General features: G+C 40.7%; 1 protein-coding gene and 1 non-coding gene across 2 annotated transcripts; one reads left to right on the forward strand and one right to left on the reverse strand.

Moving 5' to 3' along the window:
- Nucleotides 1-7,825: 7,825 nt before the first annotated feature.
- Nucleotides 7,826-7,932, reverse strand: LOC148212889 (small nucleolar RNA R71). The gene has a single exon (XR_015789562.1). It is a non-coding gene; the product is annotated as a small nucleolar RNA R71 (small nucleolar RNA).
- A 9,225-nt stretch (nucleotides 7,933-17,157) lies between these two features.
- On the forward strand, nucleotides 17,158-17,481 carry LOC148212890 (uncharacterized). The gene has a single exon (XM_088120421.1). It carries the CDS (start codon nucleotides 17,158-17,160, stop codon nucleotides 17,479-17,481), a length of 324 nt encoding a protein of 107 aa, XP_087976547.1.
- The last annotated feature ends 1,977 nt before the right edge of the window (nucleotides 17,482-19,458 follow it).

Consider the following 19,458-nt stretch of genomic DNA (forward strand, 5'->3'; position numbering starts at 1 on the left):
GGTTTGAAAATGGTGGGTCACACTTACGGGGAGTTGTTAAGCTAGTTAGCAATGTCCTGACCAAATGAACGATGACTAAAGATTATAGGAATAAGAGTTATTCTGGTGTAAAATTTAGTTGTGAACGTCCCCTACGGTGGCTGTTGCTCTAAATCACTGAAGCATCGCTGCAAAACTTTTTTGTTAGGGTGCTTAATTACTTTTGCTAAAATATGATTGGGTTTAAAGGCTAATGCATGAAACTAATATAGGTTTGTTTTTACTTTTAGCATGTCTACTTCTATAATTGCACTCCTAGCCGCGCAAAAAACTTAATGGCGAGAATTACAAACAATGGAAATCGAATCTAAACACTATTTTCGTGATACATGATCTTCGGTTCGTCTTGCAAGAGGATTGTCCTCAAGCTCTTGCACCTAACGCCACTGTGACGGTGCGCAACGTCTATGACAGATGGATCAAGGCCAATGCCAAGGCCAAGGTCTACATCTTGGCGAGCATATCTGATGTGCTTGCTAAGAAACACGAGGACACAGTCACCGCTAAGGAGATCATGGACTAGTTGCAGAGCATGTTTGGACAACCGTCCTTATAGGCTCGACACGAAGCCCTTAAGTTCATTTACAACTCCCACATGAAGGAGGACTCCTCAATGCGAGAACACATTCTCAACATGATGGTCCACTTCAACGTGGCAAAGTCGAACGGGGCTGTCATAGACGAGCAGAGTCAGGTCAGCTTCATTCTGGTACCTCTTCCGAAAAGTTTCCTGTCATTCCGCAGCAATGCGGTTATGAATAAGCTGGAGTTCACTCTTACCACGCTTTTAAACGAGCTGCAAACCTACCAGTCTCTTACGAAAAGTAAGGGACAAGAAGGGGAGGCAAATGTTGCCACCTCAAAGAGGCTCAACCGAGGTTCGTCCTCTGGAACCAAGTCTGCGACCTCTTCTTTTGGAAGTAAGACTTTCAAGAAAAAGAAGGCTGCTGGTAAGGGGTCTAAACTTGACTCCGCTGCTGCCGCTGCCAAGAAAGGCAAGGCCAAGGTTGCAGAGAAAGGAAAGTGTTTCCACTGCAATATGGACAGGTATTGGAAGCGCAACTGCCCAAAATACTTGGCTGAAAAGAAGAAAGCCAACAAAGGTAAATATGATTTACTTGTTTTGGAAACATGTTTAGTGGAGAACGATGACTCCGCCTGGATACTGGATTCAGGAGCCACTAATCACGTTTGTTCTTTATTTCAAGGAATTAGTTCCTGGAGGCAGCTTGATGCTGGAGAGATGACTCTCAAGGTTGGAATGTGAGAGGTCGTCTTAGTTGTGGCGGTAGGGGAGCTCAAGTTGTTTATAAACAAGAATATGTATATATTATTAGATAATGTGTACGTAGTTCCTAAAATTAAACGGAACTTAATTTCAGTTTCTTTTTGTTAGAACATTTGTATTCCATTTCTTTTAATTTAAATGAAGCGTTCATTTCAAGAAACGGTGTTAATATTTGTTCTGTTTTGCTTGAAAACAACTTGTATGTGCTAAGACCAACCATAACTAAAGCAGTGTTAAATACCGAGTTGTTTAAAAATGCTAAAACTCAAAATAAAAGGCAAAAAGTTTCTCACAAAGAAAATACCTATCTTTGGCACTTAAGATTAGGTCACATTAATCTCAATAGGATTGGGAGGTTGGTTAAGAATGACATTCGAAGTGAGTTAGAAGACGATTCTTTACCACTATGTGAGTCTTATCTTGAAGGCAAGATGACTAAAAAACCTTTTACTGGAAAATATTATAGAGCCAAAGAGCCCTTAGAACTTATACATTCAAACCTTTGTGGTTCGATGAATATTAAAGCTCGAAGAGGGTATGAATACTTCATCTCTTTTATAGATGATTATTCAAGATATGGTTATTTATACCTAATGCAACATAAGTCTGAAGCCCTTGAAAAGTTCAAGGAGTACAAGACTGAAGTTGAAAATCAATTAGGTAAAACCATTAAAACACTTCGATCTGATCGGGGTGGAGAGTATATGGACTTGAGATTCCAGGACTATATGATAGAACATGGAATCACGTCGCAACTCTCAGCCCCTAGTACACCTCAACAAAACGGTGTATCAAAAAGGAGAAACAGAACCCTGTTGGACATGGTTCGATCATGATGAGCTATGCTCAGTTGTCTAACTCGTTTTGGGGTTACGCAGTGGAGAATGCGGTTTACATTTTGAACGTAGTTCTATCAAAGAGTGTTTCTGAAACACCCTTTGAGCTATGGAAGGGTCATAAAGCTAGTTTACGTCACTTCCGCATTTGGGGACGCCCGACAAACATGCTCATGACTAACCCAAAGAAACTGGAACGTCGTTCAAAAGTATGCCTATTCGTAGGTTACCCTAAAGAGACGAGAGGTGGTCTATTCTTCGATCCTCAAGAAAACAGAGTGTTTGTATCGATAAATGCCAGTTTCTTGGAAGAAGACCACGTTCAAGATCATAAACCACGGAGTAAGGTAGTGATTAACGAGATTTCCGAAGAGGCTACAAACACGTCAACAAGAGTTGTTGATCAAACTGGCACTACAACAAGAGTTATTGATGAAGCTAGTACATCACGTCAGTCACATCCACCTCAAGTATTGAGGGTGCCTCGACGTAGTGGGAGGATTGTGTCACAACTTGATCGCTACGTGGGTTTAACTGAAACCCAAGTTGTCATACCTGATGATGGCGTTGAGGATCCATTGACCTACAAAAAGGAAATGGAAGATACTGACAAGGACAAATGGGTCAAAGCAATGGACCTGGAAATGCAGTCGATGTACTTCAATTCCGTTCGGGAACTTGTAGATCAACCTGACGGGGTAAAACCCATAAGGTGCAAATGGATCTAGAAGCGAAAACGAGACGCCGAAGGAAAGGTACAGACCTATAAGGTGAGACTTGTGGCAAAAGGCTACACACAAAGGGAAATGGTAGACTATGAAGAAACCTTCTCCCCTGTAGCTATGCTTAAGTGCATTAGAATATTTTTGTCAATTGCCACATATTATGACTATGAGATCTGGCAAATGGACGTCAAGACTGCTTTTCTGAATGACAATCTTGAAGAAAGTATTTATATGTCTCAACCCAAAGGGTTCATAGCACAAGGTCAAGAGCAAAAGGTTTGCAAGCTTAAACGGTCCACATATGGACTGAAACAAGCATCTCGATCTTGGAACATAAGGTTTGATACTGCGATCAAATCTTATGGTTTTGACCAAAACGTTGATGAGCCTTGTGTATACAAGAAGATCGTCAACAACATTGTAGCCTTCTTAATGATATCCTACTCATTGGGAATGATGTAGGATACCTCACTGACATAAAGAAGTGGCTAGCGACTGAGTTCCAAATGAAGGATTTGGGAGAAGCTCAGTATGTTCTTGGCATCCAAATTCTAAGGGATCACAAGAACAAAATGTTAGCCCTGTCTCAAGCAACTTATATCGACAAGATGCTTGTTCGATATTCGATGCAGTATTCCAAGAAAGGCTTATTGCCCTTCAGGCATGGAATTCATATGTCTAAGGAACAATGTCCTAAGAAACCTCAAGAAGTTGAGGATATGAGACGTATACCCTATGCTTTAGCAGTGGGCAGTCTGATGTACAGTATGTTGTGCACTAGGCCTGACATTTGCTATGCAGTAGGGATGGTCAGTAGGCATCAATTCAACCCAGGATTTGATCACTAGACTGCTGTTAAGGGAATACTCAAGTATCTAAGGAGAACGAGGGACTACAAGCTCGTGTATGGCGTTAAGGATTTGATCCTTACAGGGTACACTGATTCTGACTTCCAAACAGACAAGGATTCAAGGAAATCCACGTCGGGGTCAGTATTCACTCTTAACGGAGGAGCAGTAGTTTGGCGAAGCATCAAACAAGGATGCATCGCTGACTCCACCATGGAGGCTGAGTATGTTGCAGATTGTGAAGCAGAAAAAGAGGCGATTTAGCTTAGAAAGTTCTTAACAATTTGGAAGTCGTTCCAAACATGAACTTGCCCATCACACTTTATTGTGATAACAGTGGTGTTGTGGCAAATTCTAAAGAACCTTGAAGCCACAAGAGAGGCAAACACATCGAAACGAAGTATGACCTTATACGAGAGATAGTGCAACGAGAAGATATGATTATCACAAAGATCGCTTCGAAGCACAACATTGCTAATTCTTTTACGAAGGCACTCATGGCTAAAGTGTTTGAGGGCCACCTAGAAAGTCTAGGTCTATGAGCTTTGTACGATTAGTCTAAGGCAAGTGGGATAAATGTAATAGGTATAGTGTATGCCCTAGTTTATTGTATTTTCCCTTTTGTCTTATGATAATGTACACCCTACTCGAGTTTAGTTCAAGGGAGTTTGTTGGGTGTGTTGCCCTAAACTCGTAGTTTGTATTTATATAGAAACAAATTTATATTCAATAAAGTTTTATTCAATAAATTTGTTGTTGAATTCATAGCATTGTATTGTCCAAAATCCAATAAACTAAACATCCAAGGTTATTTTCATGTAACCGGGACAGTATATATACTGGGTATATATTTGATATACTAGGTATATATTTGTAAAACCCCTGATATACGAGGTATATATTTGATATACCCTTGATATACGAGTGGATAATGTCCCGTGAATAACTTAAATGGTCTATAATATATGGATAAGGCTGGGTACCTTATACTGGCAACACTATGGATACGACCCACTTTGTAAATGTTACAGACGACTCGATCTAGGTCGTTCGTGTGGAGACATGCGAGTAAGGGTATCCTATACAATGAGTTTGTATAAGACCGGACTGCGAAATAGACAATCTTTAGATGTAACGCCATTGACTAACAGATTGCTATTTCATAAGATGACCAAACAACTCATTCTCAATCCTGAGTGAGTTATGGACTCCTGTCCGTGAGGGCTCGTCCTTTGATCTGTATGGGTGAGAGTGGCCTAAGTTGCCGACTCAATATTCCTACTATTTTGGGGATGAGACCGAGTGGGGAGCTGGGAACATAACTTCACAAGATGGAATTCACTCCTCTACGACTTTAGGGGAGTAGATGAGTGTTATCTTAAATGCTGACTCCGGGACTTGAACAAGGGGCCCCACCCTCTCATTGGCCTGAGAGGGACTTCCGATTATTGGTCAGACCATAACCGGGTTGTTCATTAGAGGAGCAATGGTAGTTAAGAAGTAAGATGTAACTCAGGGGTAAAATGGTAATTTGACTCAACTTGAGTTACGAGCCCTTGTGAAGGATTGACTTGTCATTAATGGTCGTATATCCGTGGACACAAAAAACATTCTACAGTGAGAAGAGTGCAACTGCGGGTCTTTAATGGAGTGACTCGTAGTTAACGAATGTTGATTAACTCGGTCAATGAGTTTGACCGATTAATCTCGTATCGCTGGAGCTGATTACGCTTGTTTACATGCGTAAAAAGAAGGTTTTAGATGCTGTTTTTACTATGTTTCAGCTTTGTTTCGGATTTTTCTCGATCGTTTGAGTTCCAATTCATGCAAAATTCATATACTATGGTTTGTCGATGGCTTATGTTGTATTTATGACATTTTAGGACCATTTGGGAGTGCAAATTAATCAAAAGAAGCAAAAAGACGAAAAAGTTACATGGGAGGCGCCAGGCGCCTGGGATGCCTGCAGAAAAACAGGTTTTCTTCCAACTTTGCCCTTAATGAAACGCGTCTTCCCATGCGTTTTGGTGGTTCCAACCGATGCATACGTGTAGAAGAAGTGTTCCACTATCAGTTTGAGCACGATTTGGTCAGTCAAAGGAGTTGGAAATGGGTGATTCACCATCGTTTTAGGACCTACCTAACCAATTCTGCACAGCTATAAATTCCAGCAACTTCTCCACCAAATTCATCAAGCCTTGCTTCCTTCTCTTGATCATTTTTAGTGTTTCTTTGTTGCTTTCTAAGTACTTTTGAGTTGCTTTCATTAGTTGCTTTTGGTTTTTAAATCCCGAGTACTTTACATTCTTTTATTGAGCTTTGTTTTGTTTCCATTTGTACTTAGTTATTTTCTACTTATTCAAATATATAAAAATCTAGCACTTTGCTTATCTTCTCTTTGCCTTTACTTTATTTTTAGTTAAGAGAGTTGTGTTTTTGGAGGAAAGAGCACGTGACACTCTCCCTTGCTTGAAAGAGAAGGGCGAAGCTCTCAATCCCGATAAAAACTCTCCGTTAGTTAACTTTCGTTTTTCACACATGCATTCCACATTCAACCATTTGACTTGCTGTATTTTCTTCAATATGTCTTTCTAAATTCCCGTCTCTAGCCCGGTTATGGATAGTTAGCCTTTTATGTCTAAAAAGGGTTTGCTAAGAAGTAGTGTTTTTACTTTCCATTCATTGCTCAACATGTTTTCCCAAAAAGTTAGGATTTAGAGAAGGCCACTGTAAGTCTTAACAAGTCAATACTGAAAAGGTTGCTTATTTGCATTGTTGAGTGGTTAAACCGAGGAGAGGAGCGCCTTAGACATAAGGGTTCCGCTTAAGTAGCCTAGACATAGGACCTTAACCTGAGGTTGCGACTATTTCCATCCTAAAACTAAGATATATCTCATAATAGATATATTAGGGAATGTCTTAGGACTTTGAACTTGCTTAGACATAAGTAAAGTGAGAAGCGTAGTCGTTAGTTTCTAAAGTAAAATGCATATTGTCCTTAGCATGCCCTTGATTCTTTGTTGGCTAACTTGAAGTAGTTCGGGCTAGGTTTTATTATTATAAGTCCAAATCCCAAATCCAAACCATTATTTGTGACCACTTCCCATTTTACAAGAATCACTCATTCCAACATTCACTATTCTTTAAAACTTTAGAGTTTGGAAATTGTTTAGAAGTCCTTGAGGATCGATACTTGGATACTCCATCCATTTTATATTACTCTGACAGGTGTGCGCTTGCATCTATATAATTGTTACCACGCTTAGTGCGTGCGTTCAGCATAAACACCCAGTCAAGTTTTTGGCGCCGTTGCCGGGGACTTTAGTTTTAAAATTATTTTCAAATTCTTTTAGTTTTTATTTTTTGTGAATTGTTGTTGGGTGTAATTTCCATCCACTGTTTTTGTTCTATATTTTTGGTCGTTTATCTCACAAGGGTAAGTTAAAGTGCATGAGCACAAGATCTTTTCTTCTACCCCTTGACCCTGAGATTGAGCGGACCCTTCGAAAAACTCGAAAGGAGCAAAGACTTCGAAAACAACTAGAAAAGCAAAAAGAGAGACAAGGTGAAATCAGTCCTGAAAGTGAGGTAGAGAGTACGAGCACATCGATGGTAGATATTCCACCTCGTGATCCGGTTGATCCACCTGCTGTTAACGGTAATATGAGGGATCATGCAAGAAATGATGAATTCAACCATATCCAGATGGCGGACAACAGAGACGTGGCAATGCGAGAATATGCCGCCACGGCTTTTCAGAACTTTGATTCAGGGATAGTCAACCCTATTCCAGCCCACGCAAACTTTGAGCTTAAACCAATGATGTTCCAAATGTTGCAGACAATTGGACATTTTGGAGGGCAGGAACATGAGGATCCACATGATCATCTGAAATCATTCATTCAAATTGCAAATGCATTTCGATTACCTGGTATAACAGACGATGCTCTGAGACTAACACTTTTTCCATTTTCTTTGAAGGACCAAGCTAGAGCATGGCTCAATGCATTTCCACCGGGATCCATCACCACATGGGGGTCGTTAGTGGAGAAGTTCTTAACAAAATTCTTCCCACCTACTCGCCACGCTGATATCAGAGAGGAGATCATCTCCTTTAGACAGTATGATCGTGAACCTGTTCACGAGGCGTGGGAGAGATTTAAAGAACTAATCAGGAAATGTCCGAACCATGGCTTGCCGGCATGCATCCAGATAGAACATTTCTTTAGAGGTTTAGATCATCTTACTAAGATGATGCTAAACAATGCTGCCAACGGAGCCTTTACAAAGAAGACATTCAACGAGATAGTTGACATCCTAAATGACTTAGCTTCACATAACGAACTATGGTGTTCGCAAAGATCTAGGGCAGCACCAAAGAAGCAAGATCCAGCTGGAGTTTTGGCTCTGGACATTGCGACCTCGATGCAAAAAGAGATGGTTACAATGAACCAGAGGCTAAAAGAGATGGCATTGGGAATAAAAAATCCATTAGCCACGCCGATACAACCTGTGCAGTCGGATTATTGCACTCCTGCCCCTGTTTGCCAAGTCAACGATCTCATTTGTTCATTCTGCAGTGAAAACCATATTTACGATAATTGTCCACATAACCCTGCTTCTGTTTTTTATGTAGGACATGGGAACAATAGGAACTTTAACCCATATTCGAACACCTACAACCCAGGTTGGAGGCACTACCCTAATTTCTCATGGGGAGGACAAGGAGGTTCGAGCGGTTTTAATCAAGGGCAGAGCCAGCAGAATAAGCAGCCCTATGTTCCACCTACACAGCAATACATCCCACCATCGCAACAGCAGTACAATCAGAGAACACAGACTCCACCAGTTCAAAATAACAACTCAAATCTTGAGAATATGATGAAGGAGTACATGGCCCGAACCGACGCAGTGATACAATCCCAAGCGGCATCAATGAGGAATTTCGAGACCCAATTGGGACAGCTCGCCAATGAATTGAAGAATAGACCACAAGGTTCTTTTCCAGGCCATACTGAATTACCAAAACGAGAAGGGAAAGAACAGTGCAAAGCTGTCACCCTCAGGAGTGGACTGGCATATGATGGACCAACAATGCCAACAACAGATGTACAGATTCCGTCCACTGAACCAATTGTAAAGATACCAGAAAATCCAACAACACCAGAAAAAGAAAATATTAGAAAAGGTAATGAGGACACCCCGAGTGTTCCTCCACAGGTACAGCCTTCTTTTACCCCTACTCCCCCGTTTCCACAAAGATTAGTAAAGAAAAATAATGATTCCCAGTTTAGAAAATTTTTAGATATTTTAAAACAACTGCATATAAATATACCATTAGTAGATGCTCTAGAACAGATGCCAAATTATGCTAGGTTTTTGAAAGATATAGTTTCTAGGAAGAAAAAAATAGGAGAGCATGAACTGGTAGCCATGACAAAATGTAGTAGTGAAGCTGTAGGCAGCCCGCTACCCATGAAATGTAATGATCCTGGTAGTTTTACCATTCCATGTTCCATAGGAGGAAAAAACTTAGGTAGGGCATTATGTGATCTAGGCGCTAGCATTAATCTTATGCCATTATCAGTTTTCAAATCTTTAGGAATAGGAGAAGCTAGACCTACTATGGTTACCCTCCAACTAGCAGATAGATCTATTATAAGACCTGAGGGAAAGATAGAAGATGTTTTAGTCCAGGTGGACAAATTCATTTTCCCTGCGGACTTTATCATTCTAGATTGCGAGGCAGACTTAGACGTTCCCATTATTTTGGGAAGACCATTTCTAGCCACTGGGGATACAGTTTTTAATGTGAGGAAGGGAGAAATTACAATGAGGGTAAATAATGAAGAAGTTAAATTTAACGTTCTAGTTGCCATGAAATTACCAGGAGACTTTGAAGAGTGCTCTGCTATAAATAGCTTGAATCCTATTATGTTTGATGAGTTTTATGACTTATTAGTTACAGAGATTGAAGAAGAGCTTGATAAGATAGCAGAAGGACCAGAAGATGTGGCTAATCCTATTGAAAAAATACAAAAAGAAGAATGCAAGTCGTTACTTCCGTCCATAGTGGAACCACCCACGTTGGAGCAGAAGCCATTGCCGTCGCATTTGAAATATGCGTATCTAGGGGATAACGACACTTTACCAGTTATTATAGCTTCCAATTTATCACCTACTAATGAATATTCTTTATTGCAGATTTTGGAGAAGCACAAAAAGGCCATTGGATGGACGATAGCAGATATCCGAGGGATAAGCCCGGCCTTTTGCATGCACAAAATTCTATTGGAAGAAGATGCTAAGAACTCTATTGAGAGTCAAAGGCGGTTGAACCCGAAGATGAAAGAGGTTGTAAGGAAAGAAATTCTCAAATGGCTTGACGCCGGTGTTATATACCCAATATCCGACAGCAGCTGGGTAAGCCCAGTACAGTGTGTACCAAAGAAAGGGGGTATTACCGTGGTGGCCAACGAGGAGAATGAGCTCATCTCAACCCGAACTGTGAGCGGGTGGAGAGTTTGCATTGATTATCGCAAACTCAACAAGGTAACAAAGAAAGACCATTTTCCTCTCCCGTTTATTGACCAAATGCTCGACCGTCTGGCAGGTAAGGATTTCTATTGTTTTTTAGATGGATATTCGGGTTATAATCAAATTACTATTGCTCCAGAAGACCAGGAGAAGACAACATTTACGTGTCCGTATGGTACGTTCGCTTTTAGGCGAATGCCCTTTGGACTATGCAATGCACCCGCGACTTTTCAGAGGTGTATGATGGCCATCTTCTCTGACATGGTAGAAAATATTCTAGAAGTTTTTATGGATGACTTTTCTGTTTTTGGAAATTCTTTTGACGCTTGTTTAGTTAATTTGGAGAGAGTATTGGAGAGATGTGAACAAACAAACCTAGTCCTAAATTGGGAGAAGTGTCATTTCATGGTACAAGAGGGTATTGTTTTGGGTCACAAAATTTCCAAGCAAGGAATAGAGGTAGACCACGCTAAGATAGACATCATTTCAAAGCTACCTCCTCCTACAAATGTCAAAGGGATTAGAAGTTTTTTAGGGCATGGGGGATTTTACCGCCGCTTTATAAAAGACTTTGCTAAAATTTCTAAACCCTTGTGTCAATTGTTAGAACATGATAGACCATTTGTTTTTGATGATGACTGTTTAAAATCATTTGAAATGTTGAAAGTTGCTCTAAGTTCAGCCCCTATAATTATCGAACCTACTTGGGATTTACCTTTTGAGCTCATGTGTGATGCCAGTGATTATGCAATAGGAGCTATGTTAGGACAACGTAAAAACAAGATCTTGCATCCTGTGTATTATGCTAGTAAGACTCTGACCGATGCACAACTCAATTACACTACTACTGAAAAGGAACTGTTAGCAGTTGTGTTCGCCTTTGATAAGTTTAGGTCTTACTTGATAGGCACAAAAGTCATTGTTTTTACTGACCATTCTGCTTTAAAATATTTATTTGCTAAAAAAGATGCTAAACCACGTTTGATACGGTGGATTTTGTTACTTCAAGAGTTTGATATTGAAGTTAGGGACAGGAAGGGTACTGAAAACCAAGTTGCTGATCACCTGTCTAGATTGGAATCCCCGCTCTGTGATGATGGAACTGTTATACGTGAACAGTTTATTGACGAGCAACTCTTGCGAGTTGATTCAGTTCCGTGGTATGCCGATATAGCAAATTATTTGGTAAGTCGAATAGTTCCTTATGAGTTCAACAAGCAACAGGTAAAGAAATTTCTAAATGAAGTTCGATGTTATCGTTGGGATGAGCCTTTTTTATATAAGCTAGGACCTGACAATATCTTACGCAGGTGTGTCGCAGAAGAAGAGCACGAGGCGATATTAGACGCTTGTCATATGTCTCCATATGGAGGACATTTTGCAGGACACAAAACCGCAGCCAAAGTTTTGCAAAGTGGGTTCTTTTGGCCCACTCTGTTCAAAGATGCACATAAGTTTGCCCAGGTTTGTGACAAATGCCAACGGACAGGTAATATATCTAAACGCCACGAAATGCCTCAAACCCCGATCCTGGAGATTGAAATATTTGATGTGTGGGGTATAGATTTTATGGGTCCATTTCCATCTTCTAATGGTAAGCTTTATATATTGTTAGCAGTAGATTATGTTTCGAAATGGATAGAAGCCATTGCAACTGCTACCAATGATTCCAAAGTTGTCATTCGTTTTCTGCAAAAGCACATTTTTACGCGTTATGGAACCCCGCGTTGTCTGATAAGCGATGGGAGGGCTCATTTTGTGAATAGGTCTATGCAACAGTTGCTGACTAAATACAATGTGCGTCATAGGGTTGCAACAGCATATCATCCTCAGTCGAATGGGTTAGCCGAAATATCTAATAGGGAGATAAAAAACATTTTAGAAAAAACTGTAAATCTTAACCGTAGGGATTGGTCTTTTAAGCTTGATGATTCACTTTGGGCATATAGGACAGCATTTAAGACTCCCCTCGGCATGTCCCCCTATAGGCTAGTTTTTGGAAAAGCATGTCATTTGCCTCTTGAGCTAGAATATAAAGCATTTTGGGCTACTAAGAAATTAAATTTTGATTTGTTGGCTGCAGGTGAAGCGAGGAAGTTACAATTGTTGGAATTAGAAGAACACAGGCACTTTTCTTATGAGAATGCTAAGTTGTTTAAGGAACAAACTAAACAGTGGCATGATAGGCGTCTTCGGCCGAACAATCTTCAAAAAGGTGATCTGGTTCTGTTATTCAACTCTAGGTTGAAACTTTTCCCTGGAAAACTTAAGTCTAGATGGTCTGGTCCCTTTCAAATTTTTAAAGTCTACCCATATGGGGCAGTGGATCTAGTTGACTCTAAGGGAAATGTTTTTAAAGTAAATGGGCAGAGACTTAAGCCGTATTTTGGAGAACCAGTGGATAGAGGAAAAACCTCTATTCAACTTTCAGGTCAATAAATTTTTACGAAAAATGTTTTTTCCTTCTTATCCGTTTTTGAAAGAACAAAAGTAAAGGAAGGAAGTCTTTGTATCTTGTATTTTCTTTTTGTTTAATTATAAAGTTTTTCTTATTAAGAGAATGTTTGTGAAAACGTTGAAAAAAAAAAAAAAGAATTATGCAGGCGCCTGGCGCCTGCCCTGTTTTTCCAGCATTTCGAAAACTCTCAGGTTCGAGAAGTCGTGCAACATATCTACAACTTAAGGGCTTCATTGGATTTTGCGGTTTTACCTTCATGGCCTCCAGCGCTAGCTGCTATCCTTGGTCATCCATCTCCCAGTACTGACACTGATCCTAGTCCACAACCTCCGACTTCATGAAGGGGAGGTTCCTTCTTTGCTATTTTTGTGTTTTCTTCTTTTGGTTAATGACGTAGTTTGCATATTCTAGCATTACTACGCATGTTTTTTTTGTATTGATTATGTTTCGGGCTCAGTTGAAGCATGAATAAATTAGTATCGTTTATCTTCTGATCACTTAAAGTATGCCTTCACTTAACCTTAGTTTAGCTTTTCACATGCCTATTTTGAAGCATCTGTGTTGTGCATGTGATTTCATGTCGATGATGATTATAAGAGATTGTTGAGTTTTCGGTTCTATGCCTGACTAAGCTTTGAGCTATTTCCTTTGTTTATATGATAAACTCATTTTCTTTTATGTCTTTTTGATCTTTACAGACTTTAAGCTTTTTCTTTGCCCCTATATAGGAAGTCCTTGTCCTTTTTACTGTTAAGCCTTTTTCATCCGATGCAAAAGTCTTTTCCCAGTGAGGACACTGTCTCTCTTAAGTTTGGGGGGGACAGTCGTTGTGTCAGTCGTTGTTTCAAAAAGATAAGGTGTTATTTATATTTAAAAAATCATGCTATTTTCTTTTGAAAAAGAGTCAGTTGGAAAGAAAGAAAATGTTGAAAAAGCACTTAGCTAAAAAAAAAAAAATATATAAAAACGAAAGAAAGAAAGAAAAAAGTTGCAAAAGAGTAAAAAGAGTCTTGTTGAGAGAAAATAAGAGTGGGGAAAAGACTTGTGTTAGAAAGAAAAGAGCGGTAAAAACATTGAGAATTAAAGAAAATGTATTTATGATTCCCGAGTCCTACTGTAGACACCCATTTAGTTTTAGGTTGGGTGTTGACTTTGAAAATAGCAGTAAGGATGGTGATAAGTGACTTCGTGTTTCTCATTGTCGTCGTTTTATGACCTAGCTGTTAGTTTCAAAGTCTTTCTACGAGTAGCTGTGGTTGAAACCGATGTTAGTGTGTGGAAACCTCAGGGGCTAGTAGCCGGTCTTTCAGATGTAAAAGTCTTAGTGTAAGGAGGGAGTGTGCAGATTCCTTAGGAGTATTTGAAAACGTTTTCTGTTTGTGAAAGAGAAAAAAAGATTTTGAAAGAAAAAGTTTTTATCATTTCAAACTTGGTTTATAGTGACTAAGTTTACAAAGGCAATAGAATGGTAGGCTTTGACATCTTTTCCTTGAGACAATTTATGATTGAACATCTCGGTTGCTTTTGCTTTTCCTTGTCCATGTGTTAGAAAGCTGATTAAAGTTGCTAAGTTTTGCTTGAGGACAAGCAAAAAGTTAAGTTTGGGGGTGTGATTACGCTTGTTTACATGCGTAAAAAGAAGGTTTTAGATGCTGTTTTTACTATGTTTCAGCTTTGTTTCGGATTTTTCTCGATCGTTTGAGTTCCAATTCATGCAAAATTCATATACTATGGTTTGTCGATGGCTTATGTTGTATTTATGACATTTTAGGACCATTTGGGAGTGCAAATTAATCAAAAGAAGCAAAAAGACGAAAAAGTTACATGGGAGGCGCTAGGCGCCTGGGATGCCTGCAGAAAAACAGGTTTTCTTCCAACTTTGCCCTTAATGAAACGCGTCTTCCCATGCGTTTTGGTGGTTCCAACCGATGCATACGTGTAGAAGAAGTGTTCCACTATCAGTTTGAGCACGATTTGGTCAGTCAAAGGAGTTGGAAATGGGTGATTCACCATCGTTTTAGGACCTACCTAACCAATTCTGCACAGCTATAAATTCCAGCAACTTCTCCACCAAATTCATCAAGCCTTGCTTCCTTCTCTTGATCATTTTTAGTGTTTCTTTGTTGCTTTCTAAGTACTTTTGAGTTGCTTTCATTAGTTGCTTTTGGTTTTTAAATCCCGAGTACTTTACATTCTTTTATTGAGCTTTGTTTTGTTTCCATTTGTACTTAGTTATTTTCTACTTATTCAAATATATAAAAATCTAGCACTTTGCTTATCTTCTCTTTGCCTTTACTTTATTTTTAGTTAAGAGAGTTGTGTTTTTGGAGGAAAGAGCACGTGACACTCTCCCTTGCTTGAAAGAGAAGGGCGAAGCTCTCAATCCCGATAAAAACTCTCCGTTAGTTAACTTTCGTTTTTCACACATGCATTCCACATTCAACCATTTGACTTGCTGTATTTTCTTCAATATGTCTTTCTAAATTCCCGTCTCTAGCCCGGTTATGGATAGTTAGCCTTTTATGTCTAAAAAGGGTTTGCTAAGAAGTAGTGTTTTTACTTTCCATTCATTGCTCAACATGTTTTCCCAAAAAGTTAGGATTTAGAGAAGGCCACTGTAAGTCTTAACAAGTCAATACTGAAAAGGTTGCTTATTTGCATTGTTGAGTGGTTAAACCGAGGAGAGGAGCGCCTTAGACATAAGGGTTCCGCTTAAGTAGCCTAGACATAGGACCTTAACCCGAGGTTGCGACTATTTCCATCCTAAAACTAAGATATATCTCATAATAGACATATTAGGGAATGTCTTAGGACTTTGAACTTGCTTAGACATAAGTAAAGTGAGAAGCGTAGTCGTTAGTTTCTAAAGTAAAATGCATATTGTCCTTAGCATGCCCTTGATTCTTTGTTGGCTAACTTGAAGTAGTTCGGGCTAGGTTTTATTATTATAAGTCCAAATCCCAAATCCAAACCATTATTTGTGACCACTTCCCATTTTACAAGAATCACTCATTCCAACATTCACTATTCTTTAAAACTTTAGAGTTTGGAAATTGTTTAGAAGTCCTTGAGGATCGATACTTGGATACTCCATCCATTTTATATTACTCTGACAGGTGTGCGCTTGCATCTATATAATTGTTACCACGCTTAGTGCGTGCGTTCAGCATAAACGCCCAGTCAGGAGCTTCTGATCTGTAGGTCCATTAGGTCCCCTTGCTAGCTCATAACGGGGAAAACGAATATCATTTTTTTTTTGAAGAATTTGAACTATTCAAAATTGCTCAAGGGAATATATGTATATTGATACATGATAATATATAGTTAATTCTAAATTAAAAATATATATTATGAGAGAAATTATTTGAATGAGATTCAAATAAAATTAATATGAATAAGATACATATTAAAACTATAGGTTAAAAATTATGTGCATAAGATGTATATTACGACTATATGTTATACGAGAGAAATGCTATAGAATATGATTATATTTTTGTAATAAATAATTAAGTGTTAATTATTTATTTAATTTATATATATGTATATATATTAATTAATTATTAATTAGATTAATAATTATTTATTAACTAATATGATTAATTATATATATATATATTTATTTATTTATTTAACTCCCCTGCAAAATTGCAGGGAGTGGGCAGTTAAGTGACGTGGGGATACCCCATGTCACTATCTTTGTTATTGGGTTTTTTGCAGTTCTGCAAAAAAAAAAAAAAACAGAACAGTGAATAACAAAGAAACGGAACTCTCAGTTTCTCTCGATCTAAGGCTCTCTCTCAATTCTCCTCTCATTCCAAAGAAACGCTCTCACAAGCGTGTTCTCGAGACCCAAGAGGATAGCTTAGAAGATTCGGTGGTGGTGTTCTGGTGGAAATTAACTTGAAGAAGAGTTCTTCAAAGGTAAAAACATTTATCCCCTGTATTTTCATCTTTTACACACTTTTGATTTTGTTTCTCAAAAATTGATGAACAAAGATTCGCTTCCGCTCTGGGATTCACATCCCATTAGTAGTGATAGCAGAGTTGCGTATGGTCGAGACCATGGGGGCCACGCGCTTGGATATATGGAGCGACTCGCAGCTCGTAGTCAATCAGATCACAGAGGAATACCAAGCCAAAGACGACATGATGGAGAGATACCTGCATAAGGTGCGCGACCTGTTGTCTCGCCTCTAGGAGTACACCATAGAGCGAATACTGCGAGCAGAGAACGCCAACGCCAACGCTCTAGCTAAGCTGGCATCTTCCTACCCAACCGAGTTGTCAAAGTCGGTTCCAGTTGAGATCCTAGAGGCTCTCTCGGTTCAGGAACCAGAGGCGATGAATATCGAAGCTTCGACACCGACCTGAATGGACAATATCAAAGCCTTCCTCAGGGGAGAGGAACTCCGACCTCAGGAAAATGCAACGCAAAGCAGCTGGATACATGCTCTGGGGCGATGTGCTGTACAAGTGCGGGTTCTCACTGCCATTGCTAAGGTGCCTAGACCTAGACGAGGCGAACTATGCCCTTAGAGAAATCTACGAAGGAGTATGCAGTAATCATGCTAGAGGTCGGTCCCTTGTAGCCAAGCTGGTCAGGCAGAGCTATTACTGGCCCACCATGGGGCGTGACGTTATAAAGTTCGCTCGACTGTGTGACCAATGCCAAAGATTCGCCACGACAATCCATCAACCGCCTAAGCTCTTCATGCTGATCTTGGCCCCGTGGCCCTTCGCCCAATGAGGAATCGACCTAATTGGACCCCTGTCATCCGGAAAGGGCCAAACAAAGTTCGTCGTGGTGGCCGTGGATTATTTCACCAAGTGGGAGGAAGCTGAGCCGTTTACCACCATAACCGAAGCCAAGATCACGAACTTCGTATGGACGAGCCTCGTCTGCTTGTTCGGCATACCGCATGCCATTATATCCGACAATGGGAAACAGTTTGACAACCCTAAATTTAAAAGCTTTTGCGCACAGCTCGGGATAAAGCACTTATGCTCTTCCCCAGCTTACCTAGGTGGAAGCCATCAACAAGATCATTAAGCGAGACCTAAAGCTAAGGCTAGAGGACCGAAAAGGAAGATGGGCTGAAGAGCTACCGGAGGTGCTGTGATCATATCGAACCACCACCAGAAACTCCACGGAGGAAACCTCGTTCGCCCTAGCCTTCCGCTCGGAGACTGTGGTTCCAGTTTAAATCAGCCTCCCTATAACTCGGACCGAAGCCCTCGATGTACCATCAAACGACAAAGAGCTTCGCCTGAATCTTGATCTCTTAGAAGAGAGAAGAGAGACCTCACAGCTCGAACTAGCTGAGTATCAGAGACGAATGAAGCGACATTACGACGCAAGGGTCAAGCCGCGTCGCATCCTACCTGGTGACCTCGTCCTACGCAAAGTCCTCCAAAAAGGGGGAGCTCTATAGCCAACCTGGGAGGGCTCATATCAGGTGAAGGGCGAGAAACAAACTGGAATGTACAACTTGACCAGCCTTGAAGGGAAGCAGCTCCCCCACCCATCGAACGCGCAACATCTGCGCATTTACTACCACTAAGTATGGCCTAGCGAGCTATTTAAGCGCATTATGTAATTACAAGAAATTTAAATGCAACTCTTTCATAGCAAAAACGAGCTACATTTAAATGAGGGCCTAGAACGTTTTGTTATTTAAGTGTCAAAGCGCAAATGCTTGTTAAGTGCGAAAGTACGAGCTAGACAGGACGTACAAAGTCAAACAAAGAAAGAGATAGAAGACCAACACAAAGTGAATGATAAATGCGCCGAAGTTTTATTAAAAATTCACTGAGGAGAAGGCCTCGGACATTAAAACATAGAAGAAATAGAAAAAGCGACAGCAGGAAGAAGCAGGGAAGAAGCAGTGGAGTCAATTGTCTAAGAGGTCGGACCGAGCCACCTCGACTAAAGGATCATCGTCCACGGGGGCCACCTGAACGAGCTCGTTAAACTTCTTCACCCTGGCCTGGATGACTTCTTCAAGAGCCACAGTGCCATCCAGAGAGATCGTCCACGACTTAACGTAGGCGCGTTTCGGAGGAGATCTAGCTCGTCGTGGTTCTTTTCCAAGTCGCGAGGGCAAACTTGAAGCCATCGTTAGCCAACGCCTTACTGTACACCACATAGCCCGATAGCTCTTGTAATTTGGCATCCAAAAAGTCCTCATCCTTCAACTTGGCGGTCATGGCAGCCTCAGCCCATCGGAGCTTCTCAGCCTCCGCCTACAGGCCCTGGTTAGCCAACTTCAAGGCGCCGACCTCAGAGTCGGAGCTCTCAAGACGAGCTTGGATGTCACGAATCCCTCCCCCTTTCCAGCCAGCTCACCCTCGAGCTCTTCAACCTTTGAGCCAAGGGAGGCCGCCTTCTTGTTCGCTTCCAGTAGCTTGGCCCTTGTGTCCCTGAGCTCGACCATGGAATGGTCCCTCTCTTCTATGGTCTGGGCATGAGCCGCAGTCTCCTTCTCGGCCCAGCGATCGCGACCCAGCAGCTCGGCTGCCACAAACGTCATGAACTTGCACATGAGGGCGTGCGCCTGAAGAAAGTAATGTGTTACGCTAATAACAGACAAACAACCAAAATATAGCTAGAGGCAATAAGTTACCTCGGCGACATGGTCGATAGCGAGCTGGACAGTCTTGCAAGCATCCCCAGAGGGCGAGCCAGCATGCCGGATGGCCAGACTCGAGCCCTTTTCCACCTTCT

The sequence above is a fragment of the Momordica charantia genome, assembly GCF_013281855.1.
Source record: "Momordica charantia cultivar OHB3-1 chromosome 2 unlocalized genomic scaffold, Mcharantia_2.0 BLBB01000002.1, whole genome shotgun sequence".
Lineage (NCBI taxonomy): Eukaryota > Viridiplantae > Streptophyta > Magnoliopsida > Cucurbitales > Cucurbitaceae > Momordica > Momordica charantia.